Source organism: Rosa chinensis, chromosome 1, assembly GCF_002994745.2.
Source record: "Rosa chinensis cultivar Old Blush chromosome 1, RchiOBHm-V2, whole genome shotgun sequence".
Taxonomy (NCBI): Eukaryota; Viridiplantae; Streptophyta; class Magnoliopsida; order Rosales; family Rosaceae; genus Rosa; species Rosa chinensis.
In genome coordinates this window covers 62024506-62036558 of record NC_037088.1, presented here as the reverse complement: position 1 = coordinate 62036558, position 12053 = coordinate 62024506, and the positions used below count along the sequence as shown (strand labels likewise).

The window sequence follows — 12053 nt, the reverse complement described above, 5'->3', positions numbered from 1 at the left end:
TTGTCCCCCAGCTCTACCTTCTTTCTCCTTGCTCCCCATAGCCTTCAACAATTCATCAAGTTTTTCATTCTTACTCCCCACAGCGTTCAACAACTCATTAAGTTTTCCATGAATTAATCTGCAACGACATTAGACGTTAGCCCAAACAAATAAGCAAACGGAATTTGAAAATAACATAGAAAGTTTGGAACTTTACTTACTCAAACTGTTTTTCAGTTGATTCAAGACCATCTAAGATGGACTCTACATTTTCATTGAGCTTTGAAAGATCTTTACATATGATCCCTAGGTCTTCATTAAACTCTAGCTCGTTGCCGAAATCTTCCTTCGCCTTTGCAGCTTCATAGGTTCTTCGGATGACGTTTGGAAGTGCTTCTACCACAGCAGCAACTGGCGTCTGCTCCACCTTTTTTGCCTCCTTCGCGGTCTCTTCGGCAAGAAACTTCAACATCGAGCCCCTGTAGGTGGTCACCTCAGCGAAAACAAGAAGGAGGGCCAGCTGGTGTACCCACGGTGTGCTGAGTCGACACGATCGACCATAGTCATGCTTAGATCTAAGTACCGCATCATCTCTTTCCCTTAACCTTGATCACATTCTAACACGTATTTTCTTTACATTTAGATATCTCCTCGAGTTGAAGAATTACGTTCTTCAACGTCTTTGTGCTTTTGGCCATCATCATCAAATATAGATTATTGTGGTTTTAAGTGGATTTTGTTGAGCAATTTGCTATCATGCACGATTGGATCATTTGAGATAGAATCATTCTTAGACCATGCTCGTGAGCTACAATCACTTATTGGTTAGATACATATAGAGTTTGTAACGTTGTTGTTTTAGTTCGTGGTGATTCTCATTAAGTTTTTTTTTTTTTTTAGAGTTTGGATGTTTTACATTTTCTAGAGTTCGTCTAATTTTGGTAACGTGGGGTTAGTATGTTAGTCTGATTTTTGTCCATCTTCAGTTTTACCTAGGTGCACTAGTTGTCTTTGCATTGATGTTGAAGCTAGCAATTTAGCATTCAGTCATCCTGAAATAAACATTCACGTTGTATAAAGTGGACTTGAGATAAACCACAAGCTCGGCCATCTTGTCAATGTTCATAGTTACTCCCAACGCAAACTTTGCAGCGTTTGAAGCTCTTGACGGCAATCTACCTACCCTTTGGTGTGAAATGTGAACTCAACCCATTTACTCAAAAGTCTAAAAGTCTTGACCCTTCCTCTTTCTATGCTTAATTCTTCAAATCTTCAAAGACTTTGAGATACTATTGCTCACATTGCCATGATAAACTAAAATTCTAACATATTCACACCCTTTAATTTATATACGTACGTTAACAAACCAGGATGTAGGTGTGGCTATTGAATGTAAGAGCCCTCATTTTTTTTTACCTGATACATGTTGAGATAGTGTTAATAGCTAAGTCTGCTCTATAATTAGTTTTCAATTTTCCCTAATATCCTCAACTCACTAAATAAGGTACTATGATTGTATATTTTATATACATTATTGAAATTGCATATGGAAGCTGGTCTATTTTTTCCTAACTAGTCCTAATGCAGGCTAGGGTTTCATCAAATGACTTCAGTTCTCCACCAACTTCGTCAGGATATGGAGTTATACATCCCTCCTTTTTCTTATACCTAATAACCACCATATCGAAGCAAGATAAGAAAGTAGAAGTAGTATGTTAACATAAACTGATGCAGAACGCAAATGTGAGATTTTTCCTATTTTTTATGTGGATCAACAGTACCCATGTGGCCATGTTACTACCAAAACATTTTAGAGTAACAACAATAACAAAACATATGAGTCTATTCATCCGATCCATTACAAATTAAGATCCAAGACAAATCATATCCTAAATACTCTAATCTCTAATATGCTTTCTTATCCTTCTGGAAATCCATCTTTCACCTCTTTCCCTAACCTCTAGCTACTACCTCCTTTCACCTCTTGTCCCCACCTCTACCTTGTTTCTCCTTGCTCCCTGTAGCCTTCAACAATTCATCAAGTTTTTCATTCTTACTCCCCACAGCGTTCAACAACTCATCAAGTTTTCTATGAATTAATCTGCAACGACATTAGACGTTAGCCCAAACAAATAAGCAAACGGAATTTGAAAATAACATAGAAAGTTTGGAACTTTACTTACTCAAACTGTTTTTCAGTTGCTTCAAGACCTGATAGGAGCATATTTATGCTACGTTATTATTATTAAACTCTATGCTTTTCTTTATTAGTTTATATTATTTTTAGCTGATTTATTTGTTTTTGTGTTTATTAGGTTTTCCGAAGAAAATTAGGAAAATAAGGCTTAAAGAAGGAAAGCGCGTGGAATTTTGATCCAACAAGGATTTTCGATGGATTATGACTTTTCTTTGAAGCAAAGAGTTAGAGATCCACAAGGAAACAAAGTGGAAGAGTTTTAAGACTGAATAAAAGGCTTTTAGAAGACACAATCAAGGGGAGAACACATGAGCGAAGCAAGTAAGCATTGAAGCAAGTCAAGGAGAAGAAGAAAAGTTCGGATCCCAGAAACGATCGATCGCTAGTATCTGACGATTGATTGTTTGCCCTGTTTTCCAACTTTTTGATTCTTTATTCTTTCTAAAACTCATGTATTTCTTTTGTGTTTTTTCCAAGATGATGAGTTGCTAATTTTCTTGTAGTTAGGGGCTGCTTTCAGCCCTAGACATGGTGTAACTATGATGTTGGTGTTTATTTAATAAGTTCTTTGGATTTCGGATATTCATTGGTTTATTGTTTGTTCATTGATCAACTTTGTATGTCTATTGATGGTGCGCAACATTAGTATGCATGCTAGGTTGTAAAGCTATGAGTGTTTTGTATGATCATCATGTCTACTTGCATTCTAGAGTAGTGAGTGAATGACTTGAGCCCCATTCATATAAACCAACGTCTAGGTAGATTAGGACAACATCAGTACCGAAATTGCCTAGTGTTATTCATAATCTTTTAGACCTTAATGACTTCTAGGTGAGAGCTGTGCGAGAACATCACTCTAGGTTCCATTCTAGAAGCTAAGTTAAGTTGAAAACATCATTCTCTTAACATACCAAGTAAGAAAGATTGATAGGTTAAGTACAACACATCATTGGCTTAGCTTGAGTAGGGATATCCGAATGAATTGAACGTGTTAGTAAATACATCATAGGTGTAATCATTGTCTAGTGGTGAGAAGTAGTTCCTAGTTAGTTTTCTCATATTTGATCAAAACCAAAATCCCCAAATCGTTTTATGTTTTCGTTGGTCTTCTGTCCTTCATTTTCTTCATTTTATTTAGTATAGTAATTCAATTTAGATTACTCCCAAATTTTTTGTGCGTCTTCATTTGTGTGTCTAGTTAGTATGTATTTAATTTTATAATTTTTTGTTGAGTCTAGGTATAGTTTTCATTTTCGTCTTTGTTTAGTGTCTATTTCGAGTATTCAGAGTTTGTTTTGTAATTGTTGAGCCACAATCCTCTGCGGGAGACACCCTCTTTCCTATACTACTATTGATAACCATTGAGATTGCAGGGATATATTTATACGCCTATTTTAGGTGTATCAAGACCATCTGAGATGGATTCTACATTTTCATTGAGCTCTGAAAGATCTTTACATATGATCTCTAGGTCTTCATTAAACTCTAGCTCGTTGCCGAAATCTTTCTTCGCCTTTGCAGCTTCATAGGTTCTCCGGATGGCTTTTGGAAGTGCTTCTACCACGGCAGCAACTGGCGTCTTCTCCACCTCCTTCGAGGTCTGTTCGGCAAGAAACTTCAACATCGAGCCCGTGTAGGTGGTCACCTCAGCAAAAGCAAGAAGGATGTTACATTTTCTAGAGTTCGTCTAATTTTGGTAACATGGGGTTAGTATATTAGTCTAATTTTTGTCTATCTTCAGTTTTATCTAGGTGCACTAGTTGTTTTTGCCTTGATGTTGAAGCTAGCAACTTAGCATTGAGTCATCCTGAAATAAACATTCACGTTTGTATAAATTCGATCGACTTGAGATAAACCACAAAGCCGGCCATCTTGTCAATGTTCATAGTTACTGCCAACGCAAACTTTGCAGGGTTCCAAGCTCTTGATAGCAATCTACCTAGCCTTTGGTGTGAAATGTGAACTCAACCCATTTACTCATAAGTCTAAAAGACTTGACCCTTCCCCTTTCTATGCTTAATTCTTCAAATCTTCGAAGACTGAAGGTACTATTGAGCACCAATTCATGATAAACTAAAATTCTAACAGATTAACACCCTTTAGTTTATATACGTACGTTAACAAACCAGAATCATAATCAGAGGTACAATAGAACTTGAAAATTCCATTTGAAATAAGGTAAAATAAGAAATCGCTTCTCCTATACCAATCCCCACCATTTTTAAAAATAAGAAGAAAAAAAAAAGCCAAAGAAAAAAGAAGAAAACCCTCCAGTGATTAATCCCTATTAACATTCCATTGTTGGCTTTTGTGGCAAAGGAATATCACCACAACTCACACTTCGATCACGACCAACAACATGACTAGCAAGCAACTTCCTCTTAGGTTTGGCTTCAATGAGCATCAACACCACATCCCTCATGGACGGCCGGTCCGCCGGATTCCTACTCGTGCAAAGCAACGCAATCCGAAGCATTTGCATCATCTCCTCCCTCACCGGCGTACAACCTGCCCCGGCATTCTTGTCCAAAACATCGTTGATCCCGTCTTTACTCTTGATTTTCGTCCGAACCCAATCCACAATGCTATTCCCATCCCCGAAAATCGCCTCCACCGATCTCTTTCCGCTTAAAATCTCCAATAGCACAACCCCGAAGCTGTATATGTCACTCTTCTCATCAACTTGGAGGGTATAAGCATACTCTGCAATACCATAACAAATAAGAACACTAATTAGTACATTGCCTCAATCATTTGGTAACTCAATCTTACCCAAATACGACTTATGAAAAAGAGAAAGTGACCCTCTGCAATAGTGGCTACATTGTGCGCACTCACATGGGGAACTGTAAACATTGGTACATGGTGGACAAACATGTCAATGTCAACCCTTCTTTTTAACCTATACTTCTTTATGAACTTTATGAAATATGACTCATAGTAAATTAGTAAATTCAATAGGACAAGACAACAAGGACGGACCACTGTAAAAAGTTAAAGAGTTGCCTAATTACAGATAACAGTACAATGCAAAGGTAAAGATAGTGTTAGACTTTTTGACTAAATGGACCGACCATAACCATTGTAAACACGTACTTTACCTCAGATTAAGTTTAACCATAACCATTGTGAACATGTACTTTACCTAAGATTAAGCTTAACGTAACTAGCAAGTGTACCATTGCTTAAAAGCAAACACTATCCTACTCCCTAACCTGCCTCCACTAGATTTCGTCACCCAACAAAATGAACTCTGATAGAAGACGCCAAAACCAGACATCACCAATCATGCAAGCATTACCTCACTAAGCTACGCCGGAGGAATGTCAACTCTTCCTCCGGCACATAATAGTAATAGTACACAATAAAAAAAATTAAAAACAATAACGTAAAATATGAACGCACCTGGTGCAATGTAGCCGTAGGAACCGGCGATCACCGACATGGACTCATCGCTCTGGATCAGCTTAGCCACCCCAAAGTCCGCCACTCTCGCCTCCATGTCACCGTCCAAGAGGATGTTACTCGGCTTGAGATCGCGGTGGACGATCACCGGATCACAGTCGTGATGTAAGTAGCAAATCCCTTGAGCCACACCGAGGGCAATCTTGTACCTCGTGACCCAATCCGCGCCCAAATTCTGGGCCTTGTTCTTGCCATGCAACAAGTCGTCCAAGTTGCCATTGGGCATGTACTCGTAGAGCAGCATGGTGCAGTCCCTGTTGCAGCAGCACCCTAACAATCTCACTATATTCCTATGCCTCACGTTCCCCAACACCTCCACCTCGGCCAGCACCCCTCTCCGCCGTCGGATTATGCTCTCCTTCTGCTTCCCCCACAGCTTCTTCACCGCTATGATCTCCCCACCTGGCATCTCCGCCTTATACACCGTCCCGGTCCCACCCATCCCTATCACCTTATCGCTCATCTGCAAACACTCCAGCACATCCTCCGCCGTGAAATTCAAACGCTGGAAGGCGGTCAATTTCCACGGTCCGATCTGGGGGCTATCCTCCATCCGACGGCTGTAGCTCGCGTGGAAGCACCTCGTCCCGGCGACGAGGACGAAGAGACCGATCCCGAACGCCGCCGCCATGATCCACACAATCGCGCCGGCCGTCTTCTTCGGCTGCTCGTGACCATCAACCTCAACAGCTCCAGCCGTTAGAGTATCCGCCGCGCACGGCTTGGCCAAAACGGCGCCGCATAGCCCCTCATTCCCGGAAAACGACGTCGGATGAAGGTTCGGGAAGATCGCACCGGAAGACGGAATAGGACCGGTTAACAGATTAAACGAGACGTTAAAGGTCTCCAGCGTTCTGCAATTCTCGAAATTCGAGGGGATGGTCCCGGAGAGGAAGTTGTAGGAGAGGTCCAGGTCGGTTATGGAAGGCAGAGCTGAAATTTCCCATGGTATAATTCCGGTGAGTGAGTTCCGGCTCAGGCTTAAGCTCAGAAGCTTCTCGCAGTGGCCAATATCCCAGGGAATGCTGCCGGTGAAGTTGTTGCGTTGTAATTCGATCTTGTAGACGCTCTTGCAGCCGATGAAGTCGGGGATTTTTCCGGTGAGGTGGCTGGAAATGGCGGAGAATATCTGCAGATTAACAGCGCCCCAGATGTTTGATGGGAGGAGTGTGTGGAGAGGGTTCTGGGAGATGTTTAGGTACTGAAGCTTCGCGGCATTGCCGAGATCGGAGGGGATGGGGCCGGAGAAGCTGTTGTTGCTGAGGTCGAAGAAGGTTAGGTTGGGGAGGGAGCCGAAGCCCTGAGGGATTGAGCCGTTAAGTTGGTTGTTTTGGATGCGGAATCGGAACAAGGATGTACAACTGGCTAAATTTGGTGGGAGATGGCTGGTGAATTTGTTTGAGAAGAGGATCAGCTTGACGAGTGTGTTGCCTTTGCACAGAGTCGGGGGAATTGGACCTGTGAGGGAGTTGGAAGAGAGGTCGACGAGGACGAGCTTCGCATTGGAGCCGAGGTTTTGGGGGAGGGACCCTGTGAGGGAGTTGTTCCAGAGAAGGAGGGTATCCAAGTAGGGAAGCTCTCCGATTTGGGATGGGATTTCGCCAACTAAAAAATTGTTCATTAAGCTCAGCCTGTTGAGCTGTTTCAGCGTAGCAATGGCGGCTGGGATGGAACCCGAAAGCTGATTATCTGATAAGTCGAGGAATTGGAGAGCTTGTAAGTTTCCGAGGGTGGGTGGGATAGTGCCCGAAAATTGGTTTTTGAAGAGGAACAATGTGTTGAGCATGGTTAAATTGCCAAGCTCAGGTGGGAGTGACCCGGAGAGCAAGTTATTGGAGATGTCTAAGTAGGTGAGGTTTGATAGTAATGTCAATTGTACCGGAAGCCCACCTGTGAAGCCGTTGTAGCCGATCTCCATGCGAGTGAGCTCTGATAACAACCCCAGTTGAGGTGGTATTGCGCCTTTAAGAACATTTCCAGCGAGGCCAAGCTCCCGGAGTTGGGGAATATTTCCATACCCTGGTGGAATATTACCTTCGAAGTAGCTTCCACTAAGGTTGAGCTTCTCGAGGAACCTGAGTCGGATGATTTCTTGAGGTAAAGGACCAGTGAAGCTGTTGCTGTAAGCATTGAAGACCCTCAAGAACTTGAGCTTGGAAATCCCAGGCGGGAAAGTTAAGTTGAAGTCGTTGTGGCTTATGTCAAGGATTCTGAGCTGGGTGAGTTGGAAAATGGCTGGTTGCAGAAGTCCAGCAAAGCTGTTTCCGCTCAAGTTTAGGTGAATCAAGCTCGACAAGTAGCGAATTTCAGCTGGTATTGTACCGGAAAGATTGCGGTGAGAGAGGTCTAGAGAGACTACTAGGGATGTGTTGGGGTGGCATTTGATTCCAGACCATGAACACCAAACTGGACCTTCAGTATTAGCCTTGCTCTCCCAGCCATTGAATGTAAAGAGAGGATCCTTGAGTGAGGATTTGAGGGAGAGCAAGGCACTGAGTTGGGAAGGTGCAGAATTTGAAGCACAGAGGACTATGGATGCTTGAAGAAAGAAGAGAGAGAAGAAGAAGAGAAAGCGAAGAAAGGGAGGTTTCATGGTTTTGGGGATAGGAGGAGGGTCTTGGCTGAGACAGTGTTGAAGATGAGAGTGGTAAATTTAAGGGAATGAAGGTTTTGATGACTACTGAGTGAAGTTGAAACGCTTTTAGGGAGTGCTGGGTGCAGAGGGTGTTTCATCATGATGATTGCTTCAGTGGGATTTCTTGGTGGGCTATGTCTATAATAAGCTTGGGAAAAATGGAGAGAGAGAGAGAGAGAGAGAGAGAGAGAGAGAGAGAGAGCAAAGCTCAGCTCCTTCTATATGAACATAAAATCCAAATCTCCCTCTTGTTAATTTCTTTCAAGTTCTCAGTAGAATTCTACCTTTGTCTGATTATATCTATCCACCTATACTTTTGGTTTTGTTGGATTTGTTTCTTTTCCCCTTTTCTTTTGCTGCTACTTTTCATCATTCCTTGTTAGCTTTATCTTTGTTTTGTATAACAAATTGATTGATGAACCAACATGTATATCTGTGTATATAGTTTGTGACAAATGTCTCTCACAGGATCCAAGAAAGTCATCTCAATTTCCCACCATATTCCCCAACCCCTATTTAAACAACTTCTCATATCTTTTCTTGTTCTTTTCCCTTCCAACATTCTCATTTTTCTTCTTTTCAAAAAAACATTCTCATTTTTCTTGGCTTAGATTGAAGATGAAGTTTCCATTTAAATTCAATCAGAGCTCCATTTTTATGTAACAATGAGTGAATGGACCACTTTTCCACTGCGGATGTTACCTGTTGTATTCAGAAATCATGAAATAGAATAAATTAAGATGATTTCATGAAATACGATGTATAATTATAGTTTCATTTTAAAAATTATGATGACATGAATTATGGTGTTTGTTATCCTTAATTCAAAATAAAAGCCGCTCTAGCTACGACTACAAAACCCGTTTGGTAGCTCACTATTCACCAGTAAAATAAAGAACGAAGGAATTCTATGCAGGACATGGCGCATCATAAGTGTGGCTATAATTTTTGTGACATGCACAGTTGAATCTATGATTGTGCTTCTTAGAAATAAAGAAACAAGTCTGCTACAATTTGGCGCGGACGTTTGAAACTGAACAGAAATTCCAAAAAAAAAAGAAAATTAAAAATCACTGTTCTTGGCCACCAGAAGCACTGGGATTCTAGGAATTAGATTATAGGACCCTAAAAACTAATTAATCAAGGAAGATCTTTGTGATTATTGTCCATCAATGTCAATATTATACCGGGATATACCATTAGTGGGTTGATTAATATTCTGCTTTTCCACTCATTTTGACTTGGAAAAAGCTCTGGCATGATGCCTATTTACTTTGTATCATTAACCTTGTTAAAGTATATCTTACGATAAGAATAAAGCTTCAAACACAATCATCCTACCTCATTTGATTATTCATCTTAATTAGGGTTTTGCAAATACTTCCACCGAACAACTTTTTTTTTGGTTAATTGTTTATGCGATTATCGATGATACTACCAAATTTTTGGGAATGAGCAAATAAACTTACTATAGTTATTAACTAAGGCTGGACTCGGCGCTAGTGATTCGGTGTTTTAGGCCGAACCGACCATCAAGTCAGTCATTGTGGTTTCTTTATTTTCAAAATTGAAAAATTATCAATTTGGGTTGGATTTAGTTATTTCCTTGCTATATATTGTCATTAGTTGTCGTTTATATTGTTATTAGTTGTTCATTTTTATCGACATTTGAGGACGACTAATAGTTAATTGAGACGAATTTAAACTAACAGTATGATGTGAGGCTCTTTTGGTTAAATATCTACTGAAAAATCTAACTCTAACTCCTATCATACAACATCACATATTTTAGATAACGATCTTGTAACTACTAGTACATTCATTTCTCCAATTGCATTGAAAGGCTTACATTCATTTTTCATATATTGCCGAATGTTAATGATTTGTTAATAGTACTATATGGATCATACACAAAGAACTAAACAAGAAAACAAAAACAATGAATTTTAAAGTATACCTTTGTCTTATGGAGAAAATACAAACATATAATATGAACATAGGATCATGATCCAATAGCTCATGAAAGAAAACAATAATGTCCATATCATGCAAATCATTTAACAACACTCAGGTATGTACCACAAGATAATTTGATCGAGAAAACCTATATTTTAGTGAGAGGGAGACGTGCTCCAAGAAGTACTTGTTCTAGTTAGGCAAAGCTTTTTCGTCAGCTGCTCTCTTTTTCCAAGAGAATGTTAAATAATACAACAGAGGAAACAAATAGACAATCTCAGAGTTGGTTACCCAAATAAGATTAAAGAAGAGAAATAAAGTAAAAGGAAACCCAGAAATTAAAGTTTGTTTTGTTGCTCAGCTGTAGAAGGAAGAGAATGTACGTATGAGTAGTCGCATTCTGGGAGGGAGTTTAGTGGGAATTTTCAAATTCGAAGCAAGACTTTGCTTTATGCATGCGGAGTGGTTCTCTTATAGCGCGTGCTAAAACGCAGTACCACTACTACTTTGAGCTCTTTACCATTTTTGTCAATGAAGAAGATGAAGGGGATGCCTTAGAAACCCAACATACGATATCTCTTTCTCACCAAAGTTTGATCTGTTCTAATAGAATGATTATTCTTGTGCATATACGTACATTGCAAATTATTTAGAAGATAGGAGAGATGGCAACGAAAATAATTTGATTATATTTATAACAATAAATATCTACGGTAATTCCGGCCAATCTCAGCTACAGTCATGTTAGTTTTTCAAAGTATTTGAGTATAAAAGCTTAATTAGCTTAACCGAAATGGACCATTAATTGCTCTTTTGATCCCTATAATTTTTTTATACATTTGTTGTTTGGTCGGGTGAGCATGATAAACACTCTAGACTTGATAAATTAGTCTAATCTAATTCATAAATATGCCACATTTTGTATCATTATGTAGATTAAAGAGATAATTGGTTGTTTTTTATGTTCGGATTCTTTATCAATGAAGTTCATGTAATGTTAGAGTAATATTGGAGCAACTCACAGGTTCTCTATAATTTTTGTATTATTGGGAAGCAAAATTCAAAACTTTAAGCAATTTTTTTTCTCCAGCTCCAACAGATTCTCTATTTTACAGCAATCTCTAAAATCTCCATAATTCTTCCTTAAAATTTTAGAGATTGCTACAAATTTAGGGAATTTGGTTTTCTTTTTCCTCACTAACTCTAAAATATGAATAGTTATAGAGAATCTGTTAGAGCAAAACATGCTCATTTATATCTAAAATAGAGAAAAATCAAAATATAAAGAAGCTGTTAGAGTTGCTTTTAGTCATCTAATTATGTATGTTAACGATTAGTCTAAGATAAATAAGAAAAGTAATGCATAAATGCATTATAGAATAATTTTTTGATCTTTGTAAACTGATTCATTACATAATAAACTAAGTTCATGTAGTTGTAAACTAACTCATTAAGAGGAGACAAAGATCTCTATAGCTACCAAAAATAATTAATAATGAAGCTAAGCGAACTCTGATAAAATTAGCTATCTAATTATGTATGTTAATGATTAGTTTAAGAGAGATTAGGATGTTATAAATTGATTATTTACATAGATAAGCTAACTTCATGTAGTCGAAAATAACTAAGAATAAAGCTAAGTGAAATCCAATATTATTATGTTCGTGAGAAATGTTTGATGTGCCTCTTATTGTTAGTAGCAGCATATGGAAAATCATACACCAGATGAACATGAAAGAAAGAGAAAAGAACGTTCGAGAGGGACATCTTCTGTGCAGACCCTTGAAGAGGGACAACCTTACAATCTCATTATTCTTTCTA

General features: G+C 39.1%; 1 protein-coding gene across 2 annotated transcripts; it reads right to left on the bottom strand.

The window, feature by feature from the left end:
• Positions 1-4255: 4255 nt before the first annotated feature.
• On the bottom strand, positions 4256-8595 carry LOC112197249 (leucine-rich repeat receptor-like protein kinase TDR). Of its 2 annotated transcripts, none has more exons than XM_024337896.2 (2): positions 5582-8568; positions 4256-4879 (listed from the first exon to the last, which is right to left on the bottom strand). In XM_024337896.2, the coding sequence occupies exons 1-2, from the start codon at positions 8232-8234 to the stop codon at positions 4464-4466; spliced, it is 3069 nt and encodes a 1022-aa protein (XP_024193664.1). In that variant the 5' UTR covers positions 8235-8568; the 3' UTR covers positions 4256-4463. The 2 variants fall into 2 exon arrangements, with proteins under 2 accessions (XP_024193664.1, XP_040367489.1); XM_040511555.1 differs by lacking the exon at positions 4256-4879 and adding an exon at positions 4913-5429 and having other exon boundaries at positions 5582-8595.
• Between the last annotated feature and the right edge of the window lie 3458 nt (positions 8596-12053).

Coding starts and splice junctions, on each gene's coding strand:
- LOC112197249 (XM_024337896.2), bottom strand. CDS start 8,234: ATGAAACCTCCCTTTCTTCGCTTTCTCTTCTTCTTCTCTCTCTTCTTT. Junction 4,880..5,581: donor CTACGGCTACATTGCACCAG/GTGCGTTCATAT, acceptor ATGGTATTGCAG/AGTATGCTTATACCCTCCAA.